General features: G+C 43.0%; 1 protein-coding gene across 11 annotated transcripts in view; it reads left to right on the top strand.

Annotated features, from left to right (window-relative positions):
* TCF12 (transcription factor 12) overlaps window positions 1–19,951 on the top strand; it is a 227,631-nt gene that overhangs the window by 108,301 nt on the left and 99,379 nt on the right. For all 11 annotated transcript variants that reach the window (XM_066634769.1, XM_066634768.1, XM_066634761.1 and 8 more), the window contains one exon: window positions 17,526–17,661. In XM_066634769.1, coding sequence (XP_066490866.1) covers window positions 17,526–17,661 — 136 coding nt within the window. The remainder of the gene's footprint in view (window positions 1–17,525; window positions 17,662–19,951) is intronic.

Raw genomic sequence — 19,951 nt, 5'->3', positions numbered from 1 at the left:
AACCATTGTTGTTCAACTATGATTAATGCTGACTGCCAAACCTTTTCTGTTGGAAGTAAAGTTTGAAAAATGATTCTAAACAATTTGTTTGCATTTTGAATCTTACAGTAAACTGTGGTTAGAGAAAACTAGAAAAGGAGGGGGAAACTGGTATGGGGGAGAGAAAACATGTAACATGTAAGCCTAAGGCTTACTTAGCCTAAGGAGAACATGTAAGCCTTACTAAGGTTTGGATGATTGCATTATGGGTTGTCCAAACTAAGATTTGATTGCCTGAATTAACCCATTTCTGCCCAGCCCACAGGTGTATATATTTGATCCCTGCCTCATGTATGCAACATTGGGCAGAAGTGGCTTAAGCAAGGATTAAATGTGACATTACTTCAGAAGTTCTTCTGGATTGAAGTGCAGCAGAGAAATTAAATATTGCATGACTATTTCAGAAGCTGTTCATCTGTTGACAGTTCTCAGCAACTTTTTTTGCATAATTGTGTGGTAAAAGATTTTTTAAAATGCATTTTTTTTCCAGAAAAATATCTGCATTGTGGGGCATTAGTGTGAGCCAGTATAATCCTAGAGAATTTAAGGACTTAACTGTATAGAACTGCACCGGCATTTGTTGATGTTCCATATGTGTCAGTGAAGGCAAACCAGCTGTTGCAGAAAAGGGTCAAAGGTATCCATTAAAAAAAACAACCAAAACTGAGTGGGTGTAATTTTAGGTCTGTATGTTTCTGTAGACATCTCCATACACCCAGAGATGACCCAACATGATCAACTGTGGATTCCCAGCATGCTCTGCACTTCATGATTTGTTCAAAGCAGCATTTCCTAACCTTTTTTGCATCACAAACCCCTTGAGAATCTGATGAAAGCTATGGGCCCCCTCTCCATTAAAAGGCATATAAACATGTACACATAACTTTTTTTGCACCAGGTTCACAGATCCCCTAAAGCCCATCCATTGGCCCCAGATTAAGAACCCCTGATTTTAAAGGGACTTCTTGAGAAAGTAGTGAGGTGAATGGTTTGGGTGTGGATTATCCCAGTACTGCTCGCTAAAAGTGAATGGGAAGTGGATCAGTGCAGTTCCATTGGTGGCAGGAGAAAGATGGCAGCAGACTAGGGATGAAGGGCACCCTGAGTCTCTTTGCCACTCCCTCCACTGCTCAACCTGAGCTGCAGGGATAGGGCTAGCTGTGCACACATTCTTTGGAATTTGTGTCTTGCAAATCAGTTGCACTGAAAATGAGGAACTTTCTCTGGGAAGAAATGTGAGCATCAGAGAGGCATGGCAGGCCAGCAGATGGAAAATAAGACTCTGCTGATCAGCTGGTTAGTGGAGTAATGGCACCCAACCTGTGCCAGGAGACAGCCAGGAGAGTGGAGGTATACAGCCAGCCCAGACCCAGTACTATTAAGGGACATGCAAGGGACAAAATCCAAACCCGCAACCTATCCCTAGATGGGACCTAGGAACCCAAATAAGCCGCTGGAGAAAGCCCTCTCTGGGACTCCAGGTGGAGGGCCTCTAATTAGCCTGTCATCAGGATACTCCAAAATGGGGGGAGAGAAAGGTGAAGTTAACCCTGTGAGAAGAGACAACTGGCCTCCTTTTCTGTTTTCTTTTGGGGCAATAAAAGATTTAAAGTGCTGCAAGCAGCTTGAGTCATTTGTCCATGGCATTAAAAACCTGCTGAAGATAGAGCCTCCCAAGGGGAGGGGAAGGCAGAGATGACATACACAGCTCCTTCCCCCCAGTCCTATGAATATTGTGTATCATGTTATGTGGGCAGAATGAGGAGGAGAAAACAAGGCCCTGTTTTGAACCCTGATGGGATCCTCCATGAGTAGGCACATAGCGTGCACTGTATGAGAATTGTGCTCCAAGTAGTTCCTTAAATCTATTGTGATACTAGAATTGATCAAACATTCATGGGCAAGTATTTATAAATATACTTATTAATAGCATATTCTGAGAAGAGTTGCAGCTGATGTCATGCCAAAATGAGTTTTCATTTTGTTGGTATTAAAGATGCGTAGTTCTGTTTCTCTCATGTTCATGACCATAGGTACTTAGGCTTCATAGTCTGATGCAATTGGTAGGAGGCAGTTGGTGGATAACTGCTGCTAACTTTTCAAAGTGGCGTAATGGTTTAGACCAGGGATCTCTAAACTTTTTGGCCAAAGGGCCGCATCAAACATCTGGCACAGTGTCAAGGGCCAGAAAAAAAATTAAATATGAAATTTAAATAAATACATTAGCGATGGAACTTAGGTGAATGAATAAATGGGCTTGAATGTCCAGGATTTCTCCAAACACCAACGCAGCCCAAACCATACACTTAAAGGGACCCCCATTCCCCCACCCCACAAGCACAACTCTGCTTGTGTTTGGCCAACTGGACCAGAGGCTCTCAGGGGTTCAGAGGCTGGCCAAGGGGCCGGATAGAGACTCACCATGGGCCACATCTGGCCCCCTTGCCTGGGTTTGCAGACCCCTGGTTTAGACCTATGTATGTTGAGGTTACAAATTTTTGTGTTTCTTTTTTAGTGATTAACTTTTTCTTGATGCTCTCAAACCTGTCAAAGTGTTTGGCAGCTTTACCACTTAAGCCTGCAAACCTATACATGCTTTCTTGGTAATAAACCGAAGTGAACACAGTGGAACTCCTGAATAGATATGCATCAGCTTGGGCTGTAAATACATTTTTTTAAACACTATTTGATCATGCGAATAGTTAATGACTTGTGAGCACAATACATTTAATGAAAACTTTTACAAGACAAAGCACCAGAGAGAATCCTAATCTATGTCATTTTCTAGCACTTGCTATTGATTACTCATTCAAGGTTCCTTTGTTTTCACTATCAAATGATATTCTTAGAACTGGATTCTTTAACAACCTGCTAATTATGAGTACACCCTAACAGTTCCATACTGAGTAGATTTGCAATATAATGTAGTTTCTCAAATATGAATATTTTATACTGTTTGTTTGATCAAAAGACAACATCTACTCAAAGTGTATCACTTAGCTCTTCTATTTGTGTGTTTATATATTGTTTTAACTTTGCATTTCTTTTCCTCAACACTTTCCTTCCTCTACTCCAAGTTTTCCATTGTATTTCTCAGTACAAATAATGGAGAGTTTGGAGATAGCTTTGATGTGGAGGGGTAGTCCTGTTGGAGAGGACAAAGCCCCTCACTATGAGTATTGTGTTTGTGCTTTCTTTCTTCCTTGTGCAGCACTGGAAGAGAAATGTCATTCTTTAAATGGCAGGGCATTGCTGCAGAGGTGGGGGGAAGGCTTGCTTTTGTTTTACATCCGTTTTCTTCTTTAAAAGGGCTGTGTGAGCACACCTGAACAATTCATATAAAAGTCAAAAAGAATGCAGTTTGTTTTAACTAAAATTTTCAAAATGCATGCATTTCAAACCAGAACAACTTCAGAATTAGTAGGGCAGTGGTTCTTATAAGAACATAAGAACAGCCCCACTGGATCAGGCCATGGGCCCATCTAGTCCAGCTTCCTGTATCTCACAGCGGCCCACCAAATGCCCCAAGGAGCACACCAGATAACAAGAGACCTGCATCCTGGTACCCTCCCTTGCATCTGGCATTCTGACATAACCCATTTCTAAAATCAGGAGGTTGCGCATACACATCATGGCTTGTACCCCGTAATGGATTTTTCCTCCAGAAACTTGTCCAATCCCCTTTTAAAGGCGTCCAGGCCAGTCGCCATCACCACATGCTGTGGCAAGCAGTTCCACAGACCAACCACACGCTGAGTAAAGAAATATTTTCTTTTGTCTGTCCTAACTCTCCCAACACTCAATTTTAGTGGATGTCCCCTGGTTCTGGTGTTATGTGAGAGTGTAAAGAGCCTCTCCCTATCCACTCTGTCCATCCCCTGCATAATTTTGTATGTCTCAATCATGTCCCCCCTCAGGCGTCTCTTTTCTAGGCTGAAGAGGCCCAAACGCCATAGCCTTTCCTCATAAGGAAGGTGCCCCAGCCCCGTAATCATCTTAGTCGCTCTCTTTTGCACCTTTTCCATTTCCACTATGTCTTTTTTGAGATGCGGCGACCAGAACTGGACACAATACTCCAGGTGTGGCCTTACCATCGATTTGTACAACGGCATTATAATATTAGCCGTTTTGTTCTCAATACCCTTCCTAATGATCCCAAGCATAGAATTGGCCTTCTTCACTGCCTCCGCACACTGGGTCGACACTTTCATCGTCCTGTCCACCACCACCTCTCAAATGTTTTAGCACTGGGACCCGCTTTTTAGACTGTGAACCCTTTTGGGACAGGGAGCCATTAGTTATTTGATTTTTCTCTGTAAACCTCTTTGTGAACTTTTGTTGAAAAGCAGTGTATTATTATTATATTATATTATATTATATTATATTATATTATATTATATTATATATTATAATATTATGTTATTATTGTAATATTATATATTATATAATATTAATATTATAATATAATATTTAATAATAATAATAATAGAAAGACAGTCTCTTGGGACCCACTGGAAGTGTTGTCATGGCTGAAAGTGTCATCATCAAGCAGGAAAATTTTAACACCCTCCATACAACAGTCAATTTAAATTAAGTAAGTACATTAAAAGCTTACATTTAAAACCCCTCCAGGGCTTCCCCTGGCCTCTTAATGCCTTATAAGACATTAGACACTTCTGATTTCTCCATGAAACTGGAAGTCACTTGTTTTGAGCTCTAGAACTCAGTGTGAGCCCAGCAGAGGCCATGGACAGATGGACACAACTCTTTTGGGCTCAGAGGACCCTTCAGAGGTGGGGGCGGACGCGGACCTGATTCTCAGATGACTGAATTCGTGAATATGGGGGCCTTGCTGTACACAGTAGCCTGTTGAAAGTGCAGATCTGTAACATGTTACCAAATGCAGTCACGTACCATGGTAGCACCAAGTCTGATATATTAAAAATAAAATACACATTGAAATGAATGGGGGCCCACCTGAAATTGGTTCCCACCCCACCTGGTGGGTCCCAACACACAGTTTGAGAAACACTGTATTGCAGTGTTTCTCAGACTGTGGATCAGGCCCGACTAGGTGGGTTACAAGCCAATTTCAGGTGGGTTCTCATCATTTCAATGTGTATTTTATTTTTAATATATCATACTTGATGCTACCATGGTACGTGACCGCATTTGGGGAAATGTTACAGCCCTGTTCTTTTAACAAGCTACTATGTATATTCTTTAAACAATGATAGTAAATGGAACTTACTCCTGGGTACATGCGGGTAGGATTGCAGCCTAAAATTGTTAAAAATTTTCCTGCTTGATGATGTCACTTCTGATCATGATATCACTTCTGGTGGGTCCTGACAGAGTCTCATTCTAAAAAGTGGGTCCCGGCGCTTAATGTGTGATAACCACTGCTGTACAGGGTTTAGTAGATAGACTTGCAGCTGTCGTAACCGGCTCACTCTCTGTGAAGGGTGTTGAATATAAGTCATTCTTGTACTGAAATGTATTTGTGAACTTTGGCAAAGAAGCCTTTCTGGTCATATGTGTACATGGATTATCTGGATTCCTTTCAATCTGGCTTCAGGCCTGGCTTCGGGACGGAGACGGCCTTGCTCGCTTTGGTGGATGACCTACGCCGAGGGCTGGACAGAGAGAGTGCATCCTTGCTAGTCCTTTTGGACCTCTCAGCGGCTTTCGACACCATTAACCATGGTGTCCTTCTGGGACGGTTGGCTGAGGTGGGGATCGGGGCACTGTTTTGGAGTGGTTTCTGTCCTTCTTGGCCGACAGGTCCCAGATGGTGGTATTGGGGGACTCCTGTTTGGCATCCTGCCCCTTGACGTAAGGGGTGCCTCAGGGTTCTATTTTGTCCCCCATGTTGTTTAACATCTACATGAAACCGCTGGGAGAGGTCATCCAGGGATTTGGAGTTGGTTGCCATCAGTATGCTGATGACACTCAGCTCTGTCTCTCCTTACCACCTGAGTCCAGGGTGGCTGTCTCTGTCCTGGAGCGTTGCCTGGAGGCAATTGAGATCTGGATGAGGGCGAACAAGCTGAGATTAAATCCCGACAAGACAGAGGTCCTCCTGGTGTAGAAATCCATGATGCAGGTGCTGGACTATCGCCCTGCTCTGAATGGGGTTGCACTCGCCCTGAAAGAGCAGGTTCGCAGCTTGGGGGTTCTCTTCGCAGCTCCTCCTGGATATCCAGGTGTTGACTGTGGCCAAGGGTGCCTTTGCCCAGCTTCGGCTGGTGCACCAGCTGCGGCCGTACCTGTCTTGGGCGGATCTGGTCACGGTGGTCCATGCCATAGTGACATCAAGATTAGGTTATTGTAACGCGCTCTATGTGGGGCTGCCCCTGAAGACAGTCCAGAAGCTACAACTAGTGCAGAATGCGGCGGCTAGGATAGTTGCTGGGGGTCGGCGGTTTGACTCTGTCACGCCACTACTCCGGCGACTGCACTGGCTGCCCATTCGTTTCCCAGCTGAATTCAAGGTGCTGGTTATGACCTTTAAAGCCCTAAACGACTTGGGACCATCGTATTTGAGAGACCGCCTTCTTCCGTATAATCTGGTCTGTTCGCTAAGGCAGGGGTGTCCAAAGTTTTTTGGCAGGAGGGCCACATCGTCTCTCTGACACTGTGTCAGGGGCCGGGTAAAAAAGAATTAATTTACATTTAAAATTATGTAAAAAGAATAAATTTACATAAGTTTACATAAATGAATATATTACAGATGAACTTATATGAATGAATGAAGGTCTTGCAATAGCTCAAGGCCTATAAAAGGCCTTGCACAAAGCAAGGCTGGCCTTTCCTTTGCTTTGCTGCCGCTACTGCATCACAGACATGAAACAACAAACAGTGGAGGGAACCCTCATCCCACAGCTCATGCGAGAGGTCAAGCAGTTGCATCGGACCAGTGTGGACTCCAGCAAATCTCTGGAGGGCCAGAGGCTCATTGGAGACTGGGGGCTCCCTGAGGGCTGCATTGAGAGGCCTCGAGGGCCACAAGTGGCCCCCGGGCCGGGGTTTGGGCACCCCTGCTCTAAGGTCATCAGAAGGGGCCCTGTTGGTTGTGCCGTCATTGAGACTGGTGAAGGGAATGGCGGCCAGAAACAGGGCCTTTTCGGTGGTGGTACCTGCACTATGGAATTCCCTCCCCTTTGAATTGAGAGCAGCTCCCTCATTATTAACGTTCTAGTGGGGCCTGAAGATTTTTTTATTCAGGAAAGCCTTCGAGGCACTATAAGGGCTGTTTTTATAAATTTATAAATTGTCTTTTACTGCGTGCTTTTAATCTGCTGCTATGTATTTTATCTTGTTTTAATTGTTTTTAAGTGTTTTGTATTTTTAATGTGTATCTGTTGTCTTGCATTTTAACTTGATTGTTAGCTGCCTTGTGCCCTTTGGGGAGAAAGGTGGAATACAAATCAATCAATCAATCAATCAATCGGGTAATATTTTCAAATCTGCTGAAATGAGGCTTCATGTTCCATTGATTTTCAGTGCAATGTATATTTCTGAAATATACAATCTAACTTAAATTGTCCTGTCTTTGAATTAAATACTCCTTTCTTTGGAAGTGGATAGTGACACCTAGGAATGTGAAATGTTCTCTGTCCCCTTATTATTCAGTGTGTAAAGATATAACCTAATTATCCACAGATTTTTCACCTGAGGTTTTATCTCAATGCGATGAGAAGGGCGTTAATTTAAAAGTTGTTTTAACAGTAGCCTTGTTAAAACGGAGAGAGGGCAGCTGGCTGACAATCCATCAACCATTCTCTCTCCAGGTACTTAGAATGTCCCTTTGCTAGGTGATTTAAAAACAGCCTTGCTGGCCTTTGTGATTTAAGACAGAGTCATTAGGCAGACTCAAGGCCTATAAAAGGCCTTGCACAAAGCAAGGCTGGCCTTTCCTTTGCTTTGCTGCCGCTACTGCATCACAGACATGAAACAACAAACAGTGGAGGGAACCCTCATCTCACAGCTCATGCGAGAGGTCAAGCAGTTGCATTGGACCAGTGTGGACTCCAGCAAATCTCCATCAATCAGTCTCTCTCCAGGTGCTTAGAAAGGCTTCACTCCAAGACAAGCAACCCCTTCCTTTTTCCTGTGCATGTGAAAGAAAGATAATCACTTTCCATTCTTTCCCAGCTCTACACTCTGGGTGCAGGGAGGGGTCGCTGCCTTAGAGTTAAGCCTTTCTAAGCACTTGGAGAGAGAGTAAAATCGCTTAGCAAAAGGACATTGTTTTTCAAATGGATTTGCTTTAATGAATAACAAGACTCAACCAGTAGTAGAGTATTTTTGCAGCTGTTGTCTTTTCTGTGGACAGTGACCAGAGGCTCTTTTTTCTGATATATATATATTTTTAATGTGATTGTGTTATGAGAACTTACTAATAGCAGCATGTGCTTATTAATAAGGACAGTAATCCAGGTAGTGTTAGTATTCCAGAAAGATAACCTGTCATTGATTTTCCTTTAGTAATTGGATGTAAGTTTAGCAGATGAAGTTCCAGCTTGCCAGAGGACTCTAATTCAGTTTTAATAATGTTAACTACTAAGCTATGTGTAATATCAGTGAACTTACTGCTGTGTAGAGACCTTAAGCATTTGGTCAAGAGCAAGCCTTGTACTGATAATACAAAGCTTTTTTGCTAGCTACTGTTCTCAGGAAGGAATATTTGGTCTCCATCTAATAAACCCAGGACAACACAGATCTTAATATTGCTATTCAGTTGGCTGTGGTAGGAAGGAAAATCAATGTGATGAGTTAATTACATTCATATTGATTTTGATTTGGCAAACAAAATCTGTCCAGTTCTGTTAGGAAATTACCATAACACTATGTTAGTTGAAAGTTTTCTGAATTTCTGTGGGAGCCACTCTCCCTGCCACACTTAAGATATGAGAAATGAATTAGCACATGCCAGCTCTTCAGAAGGATTGGAGAAGCTCATAATTTGTTTGGTACTGTTACCAGGAGGGGTTAAGATGGCAGCTGGCTAAGATCTCCCCATTGTACCCTCCTTTCCCATCTTCCCAACTGAGCTTTTTTATAGGAGATATTGTGAGCTTCCTTTTTTAATTTTTAAAATTTAATCCTAATTATTTACTGATAAGGTACCTCTTGGCAGCTTTGTGGCTTTTTGTTTTAATTCTTATGGGACAGCTTGTCAGATATTAGTGACTATGCGGGAGGTTTTGTTTCTCCCAAGTACCTCTGTGCTGGTGGAGACCTTCCTGGCACCTCTGATATTGACTATTTTGCTCCTGTGGGGTGTCTGTTTTGAATGATTGTTTTGGATTGTAATCATGGGCAGAAGGAGGAAAAGGCTGCGAGCGGGCAGTGTTTCTTCCATGAAGGTCTCCAAACAACTGCGGTTCGACCAACTATCCTCCTGTAATGGAAATGTAAGTGATACTCCCAATCTTCCCTCATTCAACAACCCTGACTTTCTGGAGACTGAAGGTGCTTTGGAAGGGAATGAGCATAGTAATTTCCTAAACCCAGATAACACTTGGAATAGATCTTGCCCTGCAGTGACTCCACAGCCTGGTTATCCTTGTGGGAGTGCACTAGGCAAAAATGCCTCACTCCACAGGAACCAAATGGACTGGATGGACTCTGACTTAGACAGCGTTTGCCTCCTGAATTTATTAGGAGATCACTCTTTAGCCTCGGCTAGAACAGTCCTGGCATTATTCCAAGAATTTAAGGAGATCTCTACCCAATTAGCTATTCTGCAGAAACAGCTACAGGAGCAAGTAGCCCCAAAATTCAAAAGCAACTTCACGATCTTCTAGGAACAAACAGATAAAGCCCAAAGACACTCCTGCCCCTGTGGAAGAACCCAAGAGCAAACCAGTGCCCACACTTAATAGAGCTGATCCTAAATCGTGCTGTTTTCAAGCCAACCAAATCATTCTAGAAGTGGGCGGAGTGCCAGTTAATGCGGGAAAATGGAAGAACTGGCGCAGTATAAAAACCTCTCTCAGAAATATCTTACGTATGGAATTTAATCACATAGATTTACAAAGTTACCATCAGCTGCAGTGTTCAGTATATAAAGCCAGCCTTCTTCTAACATTTGAGACTTCTATAATTCCCCTGACTCTGGTTCTAATGAGACGGTTTTTTGACATATTCAAAATAATAGCGAAGAGAGTGTTCTCCAATACTTTTGATCCTCCCCAAGAGCTTCTGTCCTCCTCTAAGCATAACCTTAAGCCTCCTACTTTTGCATCAGCCTTCAATTCAGTGGCATGTAAGTCTTGGCTACCTGCCCAGACAACTGATAAGCCTGTAACAACACTCCCTTCGAATGAGAGAACACTATCTCCTACTAAAGGAAAAAAAACACAGAGCCTAAAAATACTGAGAAACACAGTTGAAAAGGATTCAGCTACTCTAGAAAATCTAACTCTTGCCTTGGAAAAGGCTTTAATCAAGATGAAATGCACTCCCAAACTGCGAATCAGGGAGGCAGTTCAAGCTAGCAGTGGAAAGCATCTTAAGGCTACCCCTCTAGACCACCAGCTGATGTACGTGTCAGTTGAACGACAGGAACAAGAGAGAGAGCTTGAAGCCAAAGTACCAAATCAGCCATTGAATCTGATGAATGTGGGTGAAACAGATACACTGCTCAACGAGTCTATGGAGGTTTTTCCAACACAACCGGAGGACTCTAGGGTGGAAGCTATGGAAGCCAGCGTGATTCAACAACCCCTGTTAACTCCAAGGTTCAATGAGAGAATGGACCTCAGGGGGCTTTTCCTCTCAGAGTGCGCTGGGATGGATAGTCTGGTGATCATAGAGCCACGGGACAAGACACCTAAAATCCTCACAGATTGTGGCAGGAAGTTGCTGAGAAATTCTTTGTCCAGCCCAGAGGAGATTGTTTCACCACAATCTAAACTGCAACCTTGGAAAGCTGGCTCCCCCCACTGCACGTCAAGATCCCAGGCTTTAGATCTCCTGTTGGAGCTGGATATTGATGAGGATACATTGACCAGTGAGGCCTTGGAGGCGTTTCGTGTCCTCTCACGACAAGCTCTACTTCAGATGATTGAGAGACTAGAGATGGTTTGGCATGATCTAACAGCCATCGCACTAGCCCCTTGCCCTTCTATACCAGCTAAGAGTCCACCTATTTCTTGGGACCACCCTACTCCCAATAGTGATGCGAGCAAAACAATCAGGATGGAAGCGGAGGTGCACTGCCCTGGCAAGAGTTTGATGCAACCAGCAGCAACAGTCACTCCAGAGTTACCCTCCTTGAATCCAGCTGTTCAAGAGCCTGCTGACTCTCCTCAGGATGACTTTAGAGAAGAACTAGCGCCATTGTTGGATGATTGACATTTAGCCCCTTCATCTGCTTCAGAGGGTAGGGCTGCCCTTAAACTTTTATCTTGGAATGTGACAGGTTGGATCAAGAAGCTAAATGACTTGGATTTAGTAACTTTTCTGAGAGCCTTTGATGTAATTTTGGTCCAGGAAACCTGGCTGATGGAGAATATTGCTCTGCAGGGGTATATTGCTCTTTGTCTACCAGCACAAAGACCTAACGCTAGGGGCCGTCCCTCTGTGGGGTTTGCGGTTCTAGTTTCTGACCACTTTCATGCTGATCTTTCATGAACTTTCATGAACATCCATACCGGGTAAGATGGTGGAATGCCTCATCAAAGATAGGATCACAAAACACATAGACGAACAGGCCTTGCTGAGGGAGAGTCAGCATGGCTTCTGTAAGGGTAAGTCTTGCCTCACAAACCTTATAGAATTCTTTGAAAAGGTCAACAGGCATGTGGATGCGGGAGAACCCGTGGACATTATATATCTGGACTTTCAGAAGGCGTTTGACACAGTCCCTCACCAAAGGCTACTGAAAAAACTCCACAGTCAGGGAATTAGAGGACAGGTCCTCTCGTGGATTGAGAACTGGTTGGAGGCCAGGAAGCAGAGAGTGGGTGTCAATGGGCAATTTTCACAATGGAGAGAGGTGAAAAGTGGTGTGCCCCAAGGATCTGTCCAGGGACCGGTGCTTTTCAACCTCTTCATAAATGACCTGGAGACAGGGTTGAGCAGTGAAGTGGCTAAGTTTGCAGACGACACCAAACTTTTCCGAGTGGTAAAGACCAGAAGTGATTGTGAGGAGCTCCAGAAGGATCTCTCCAGACTGGCAGAATGGGCAGCAAAATGGCAGATGCGCTTCAATGTCAGTAAGTGTAAAGTCATGCACATTGGGGCAAAAAATCAAAACTTTAGATATAGGCTGATGGGTTCTGAGCTGTCTGTGACAGATCAGGAGAGAGATCTTGGGGTGGTGGTGGACAGGTCGATGAAAGTGTCGACCCAATGTGCGGTGGCAGTGAAGAAGGCCAATTCTATGCTTGGGATCATTAGGAAGGGTATTGAGAACAAAACGGTTAGTATTATAATGCCGTTGTACAAATCGATGGTAAGGCCACACCTGGAGTATTGTGTCCAGTTCTGGTCGCCGCATCTCAAAAAAGACATAGTGGAAATGGAAAAGGTGCAAAAGAGAGCAACTAAGATGATTACGGGGCTGGGGCACCTTCCTTATGAGGAAAGGCTACAGCGTTTGGGCCTCTTCAGCCTAGAAAAGAGACGCTTGAGGGGGGACATGATTGAGACATACAAAATTATGCAGGGGATGGACAGAGTGGATAGGGAGATGCTCTTTACACTCTCACATAATACCAGAACCAGGGGACATCCACTAAAATTGAGTGTTGGGCGGGTTAGGACAGACAAAAGAAAATATTTCTTTACTCAGCGCGTGATCGGTCTGTGGAACTCCTTGTCACAGGATGTGGTGCTGGCGTCTAGCCTAGACGCCTTTAAAAGGGGATTGGACGAGTTTCTGGAGGAAAAATCCATTATGGGGTACAAGCCATGATGTGTATGCGCAACCTCCTGATTTTAGAAATGGGTTAAGTCAGAATGCCAGATGTAGGGGAGAGCACCAGGATGAGGTCTCTTGTTATCTGGTGTGCTCCCTGGGGCATTTGGTGGGCCGCTGTGAGATACAGGAAGCTGGACTAGATGGGCCTATGGCCTGATCCAGTGGGGCTGTTCTTATGTTCTTATGATCTGTTGGTGGACAAGCTCTGTAAAATCCAGGTCATCAAGGTGGAATTATCCAAATTAGTTGTTATAATTGTAAACGTGTATATGCCAGCTATGCCAACCGAGGTGCAAAGGGTTCAACAATGGAACTGTTTAGGCCAAATCTTGGAAGACCTGGAATGTAGATTCCCACAAGCGGCTTTGATAGTATGTGGTGATATGAATGCGAGGGTAGGCTGGGGGAAGGGATTTTTAATAAAGTCCTAGATATTCCTAGAGATTCACCCCTCCCCCAATATGTTCCTTCAGTAGACATTCGAAGGATAAGCTGATTAACCCAGCAGGAGTGTCGCTGGCCGAACTAAGTGATGCTAGGAATCTCTTATAGCTTAATAGTCTACAGGACTTGAATGATTCTGGGGAGTTTACATACATCACCCCTCTCGGTTCTAGTGTAATAGATTACATGATGATTCCATCCTCCATATTACTGCATGTCGCAGAATTTTGAGTGGGGGAACCCATGTCTAGTGACCATCTGCTGCTGATTTGCCATTTTGATTTAGAATTTAACCCTTTGAGACAAAAAATGCTGGATCTATGAGATGCACTCTAAAAATCCTCCTGAAAATTCGGCCTAATCACACAAGTAATCAGAAGCTTCAAGAGTTACTCAAGACAGAATTAGCGGGCACAGTGGGATCTATTTTATGAGACTCAGTTGAGTCTGGTGGAAAGATTACACTGTTTGAGGAACTTATTGAGGACATAGTGACATCCTTGGGACAGGCACCAAAGCAGCATGAGCCTGACCGCCAATTCATGCTTGACAAAGAATCTCTTGCCCTGAAGGCTAATTGTAGGAAACTTTATAGGGGAATTCAGGGACTGGGAGCAAGCAGTGATGCCTGCCCAGTACTTTACACTGAAACAACATTTAATCACAGCTATTAGAGATAAAAGAAGGACTTTTTTCAAGATCAGTGGAATTGTCTTTTACAGGCCATTTGATCAAACAATAGCAAACAATTCTGGAAGGTTGGGGGGGGGGGCTTCGTGAAAAGAAGTGCATGATCCATCTGTGATTCCCCATCAGACCTGGCAACAGCACTTTCTTGCAGTTTTTTATGAGAGCCCTAGGGTACCCACCTATCCGGATGGGCTTCCCCTTGACAATATACCCGAGTGGCCTCCGGTCTCCATCCTGGAAATCTTGGAGCTTGTCAGTCAATTAAATCCGCGTAAGGCACCTGGTCCCGATGTACTACCCCCCTGACCTGATTAAAGCCCAGCCGGTTTTGCGGGCTCCTCTTCTTGCCCAACTTTTCACCATGGTGGATAAAACAGCCCAAATACCTAAGGCCTGGTCCAAAGCTATTATAGTAACAGTTTATAAAAAGGGAGATACAAGAACACCAGGAAGTTACAGGCCAGTTAGTTTGCTCTCAATTATCGGTAAAATGTACCAAAACATTTATTTTCAAGATTTTTGGATTGGATTGAGGTGAACAATATTCTGGGCCCGGAACAGGTAGGTTTCAGAAAGGGTAAATCCATTTTAGATCACTTTATGGTCCTTTCTCATCTCATTAACAAACAGCTAGCCTGGGCTAATGGACAACTGTTTGTTGCCTTTTTGAACCTAAAGGGCGCTTTTGTTACAGTGGTTAGAGATTTTCTGTGGCTTAAACTTTCACATATGGGGATGGACAGATGATTCCTCATCCTAATTAGGAAGCTATGTACAGATAATAGCTGCCAGGTTAGAGTCTCCCTTAGAGGCAACCTCTCAGAGCCAGTCCCTGTTAACAAGGGAGTGAAGCAGGGCTGCATTCTTGCTCCAACCTTGTTCAACTTGTTTCTAAATGGCCTCAGTACTCATCTTAAAGAGATCAATGCTCACAACCCTAAATTAGGCCCCAGTCATATCCCACTCTTACTGTATGCTGACAATATGGTTTTACTGTCAACTTCGAGGGTAGGTTTGAAACTTTTGATAACTGGCTGTATTGACTACCTGAAGAAAAATGAGCTATTTCTAAATTTTCATAAATCTGAGATAGTAGTATTTGGTAAATCTCAGAAACTTCTCTATTGGTCTTTCAAAGGGAAGGTAATTGAATAGGTAAGAGAGTTTAAATATTTAGGGATCTATTTCCATCACAAGCATTCTTGGGTAACGCATCGTAAAATGGCAGTAAATCTAGCCAAAGTTTCGACCCAAGTGATCTTGCGTTTCTGTTTCACCAGGGGTAACTCCTGCATTCCTGCTGCACTGTTAGTTTTTGCATTAAAGGCCATCTCCCAGCTCTTATATGGAAGCCCCGTCTGGTCATCGGCCTTCGACTGCACAATTGAGAGAGTGCAGGTGATGTTCTTACATAAGATACTAGGGGTGCCACATTGTGTAGCCTATGTAACTCTTTGTTTGGAAGCTGGCCAACACAGAGTGGATACCCTGGCATGGCTTAGGACTTTTAGATATTGGCTCAGAGTGTATCACCTGTCAGATCAAGATAGCCTGATTTGGGGCCTCTTACCAGATTCTCCTCTCTTTCCAGGCTTAGTGCTTTTGAGTAAGAAAATCTGTTCTATGGGGCTCTTAGACTTACTAGGCGCTCCAGACACAGAGCAGGCCTACAGAACCCTGAAACAAAGGCTCCTTGACATCAGGCAACAGGACTTTTATAGCAATGCCCACAAAATCTGCTCTCCAGAACATCTCCATCTTGCTATCCTACCTGGAAGGAGGCATAAATATTTTGACTTCTTGGAATGCCCCCAAGAATGGAGGGCGTTTACCCTAGCAAGATGCAATGTCATTCCATCTGAGCAGTTATTTGGCAGATATAGAGGCATTCCAGCTGCAGATAGTTTGCCCATGTAGGATGGGAAATTTAGAAACTCTTTCCCACATGTTACTACACTGCACACTATACCAAGATCTTCGTATATGCTACTTAGCACCAATCTTGGCCACTATCTGGGGTTGGGATGACCAGAACACAATTACATACATACTCGGTGGGGTTAATGAAGAGCTTTCTGTGTGTGTGTGGGGGGGGGGGAGGTGGCCAAATATATAAAAATGATTATTAAGAGACGTTTTACTATGTTGGCCCCAAATGGCTGAATTGATGCAGCAAGGCCTGGTTGAAGGTGAACTGTTTGATTTATGTTGCCCTCCAGCCAATTTTATGCTTTACACTATTTGTATTTTAAACATGCCAATAAAGGTTTCTTGTCTTGTCTTGTCTTGTCTTGTCTTGGTACTGTTACCATCTACTCTTGCACAAATGTCATCAGTAAGTTTTAATGGGGTTTACTTGTATCCTGTTAGTAAAATTAATACCTAACCCAGGAGTTGCATTTTTTCAACTTTTTGGGAAAATGTGTATGTACTGAAAGCTTTTTCTCAAAATGTTTTCAAAAATTCTGTTTGCTTTCATAGTACCTGAAAGCGTAGCTCAAATTTTCTTATTTTAAAAAAAATTGTGCCATGCCATTAACCAACGGGGCTCCCAGTTGGTTAATCAAACAATGGGAAATCATTACACCAGAAAAAGGTTGCCAGGAGGAGGGATGGCTTGTTTATTTTATTTTATTTTATTTTTTGCTCTTCTTCCTTACAGGTCAACTGATGGCTTTCAGCCATTGTGGGGGAGGGGAGCATAGTACAAGCTTAAATAGGCAGTAGAAGTTAGGAGTTGTGTAGATGGTTTCTCATCTTGGTGACTATCTTATTGTATTAAAGATGGCTTCATAGGATCCTCCAGCATATTTTACTAACCCTTGCCCTGCTTCTGTATTAGCATGGAATAATGCTAGAACTACTAGACATTGTAGTAGACATTGATACACTAGAACTACTTGACATTGCAGGGACACTTTTTATGTATCAATTGACAGGAGTATTATCAAAATCTTTATCGATTCCCACTTCAGTGGTGTTTTATCTTCTACTAAGTTCATTCATTTTTCACTTGACATGCTGTTGAAGTTCTTATACATAGCTAGTTATGTTTGCTGATATGCTTTTTAAAATGAAAGTGGAAGATGGTCTTAATAATAGGAGCCGCCGTCTTCTGAAAAACAGGAAGGATTTCCAGCTTAATTTACTGTGGCAGTAGCATACAGATTTTTAAAGATGGCAGTATACATTATTTTTTAAAGCATCCTTAATTTGAATTTAGTAGTATGCGATTTAAGATGAATATATGGCTTTAACTGCCAACATCCTCTATGATGTTTCATTGGCCATACCATTGAAAGTTTAGTTTGAGTTCTTTATTATTAAATGAAATTTTTTTTTAAAAAGGAAGTTTATTTTGAGTTAAAGAAGAAAGAGAGATTTTTAAATGTCTTCCTCCTGTTCATTTGTGTTACAGTCCAGTCTGCTAAGAACAGACATAGGGCTTGGAAGTTCAAGCCAGATATCATCTTCAGGAAAAGCTGGAACTCCATATTATCCATTTTCTGCTACAAGTTCACGAAGAAGACCACTCCATGATTCATCTTCTCTAGGTGAGTAATTCATTTAATATTAAACATTCAGATCAGTATCAAGTTACTGTATCCAGGGAATGTGTTTTAAATATGCAGTAGTCCCTAGGGCCTAGGAGGATTTGTTCCTTGACCCTCTGTGAATACAAGGGTCTATGTTAAAAATGTTTTAAAAAGTAAGAAAAAAATTATTTAAACATTAGTGCTGCAAACCATATCTGCTGCTGGGCAGTCTCTGGCACTCCTCAAAGCCACTTCCAGTTTACTTCCTTGCCCCTGGCATATCTCAAAATGATCAGGGAAGAGTTTCCCAGCCACTTCCATGATGCATTCTGGGGCAAGCCAGGGCCAAGGGAGGGAGTAACAGACCTCGGTATGATCTGGAAGTGGCTTCTGGAAGCACCACTGCAGCCAGTGTGGTTTGCAGTACCAAGGCAAAAAACACTTTAAAAAACTTTTAACTTTCAGAAACGTTTTTAGAAAGGGATGCTTTGAAAAAAGCATCTGGCACGACCCAGAAGTGGCTTCTGGGAACACCAGAGACTGTTCTTTGCCCTCCACAGATGGTCATGAATACTGAGATCATGGATAGTGAGGAACCTATAGAATTTATTTTCTCTGAATTTATATTCCATTTGAACATGAAAGATTGAGGCTGCTGTTGACTTTTGAAAAAAGGATTTCAAAATGGAGCAAAAAAGTCTCTTGCGCACAAAATTACAGAATAATTGTTGTCTGCTTCCCTGTGAAGTTCAACCCTGCCCCCAATAAAAAGCAAAGTTAAGTACAAGACTGTACGTATACCCAACATAGAAGCTGCTAGCATTACTAGTATAATTCTCCTGAAGGTTATCATTTCTGTTTGTTATACAGGCAGGCCCCCGTATGTACAGGGATCCATTCTAGGGACCCCTGCGGATATGAGGGAACCTTGTCTCTGCAGCCCCTCCCAGAACCATTAATGTTGTTTAGAGCCTTTACCTTAAGAGTAGTTTGCTTCCTGCTAGTGTCAGTCTAGTTTTTTTCAAGCATTCAGTCTGGCAGCAGCTTGCCTGCATGTCACTATACACTTGAATGCTTGTAGTAACCTGTAAAAAAGAAAAAAAAGAGAATATTTTTGCCCTGGTAAGGATCTAAACAATGTTAATGGGCATATGGGGGGGGGGGGTGGATCTGTGGATAACTGATTCTGAGAATATAGGGACCCACCTGTATATTGTACTACTGAAGCATTCGTGAGCTTCTTTTCCTGTTAGTTATTTATAGTAATTAAATATCTCAGTCATTTTTAGGAAGAACAAGAATTCATTATGGTTTATGTTGAGTTTCCACAGTTGTGCCTTCACAGAGTTGACACTGTTTAGAATTGTTTACTGTTGAAATGGTATCAAATCAGCATGCTTAGATATTTAAAAAGAGTAGCCTTAAGGTAAAATCCAGCAGCTGTTTCTCTAAGGAGGAACCTGCTTTGTCTGCAATGGGAGACAGTGCTGTTTATTTAAGATTCCCTATGAAGATCAGGCCCAGCAAGTTTTCACTTCTGTTCTAGGTGGAAGTGTGTGTATATAAATTTACTTTAAGTGTGTATATATACAGGTGGGCTCTCTTTATCTGTGGATTCGGGACCCACAGATTTGATTTATTGCAGAACCCAACCTACATCTCGAAGGCTTCCTCCAACTTCTAGGCGCAACTGGAAGTGCCTTCTGGTTATGCTTGGGAGGTGGTGGGGAGGTTGTGTGCAACCTCTGTGTGCCTTGAAAGCTTCCCAGAGACTTCTGGGAGGTACTTCTGGGCTCAGAAGCGTCTGAGAGGCCTTCTGAAGGACAGGGAAGCCGCATGTGACCTCTGCATGCCTAAGAACACCCCCAGAAGTGACCTAAGGTCAGGCCTTATGGTCCTCTGATATTCCCTACCTGTGGATTCTGTTATCTGCGCATTTCTGTATCCGCAGGGGTCCAGGAACAGATCCCTCATGGATACTGAGGGCCAACTTGTACAATGCTGACTCTCACTGTGATTGAAACTGGGTAAATGCAAAGTACATATAAGATGTTTACTGGGATTGTCTTGGGTAATGTGTGGGGAGAAATGTTCACTCAGAACTGAGATACATCCAAATGCATTTCAATGAAGTTGTAAAACAATGCCTGGTTATGGGCAAATCTACCACTCTCTATATCATATTTATTTATGGGATGTATGTACAAGTACAGTATATATAAATATGGTGTGACCTCAGTATTAGGGGGGATCAGATATCCTCCCCACAGATGCCATTATCCATGGATGTTGAAGTATCGTGGGCAGA

This window comes from Tiliqua scincoides, chromosome 8 (assembly GCF_035046505.1).
Source record: "Tiliqua scincoides isolate rTilSci1 chromosome 8, rTilSci1.hap2, whole genome shotgun sequence".
Lineage (NCBI taxonomy): Eukaryota > Metazoa > Chordata > Lepidosauria > Squamata > Scincidae > Tiliqua > Tiliqua scincoides.
This window is presented reverse-complemented; position numbering and strand designations above follow the sequence as displayed.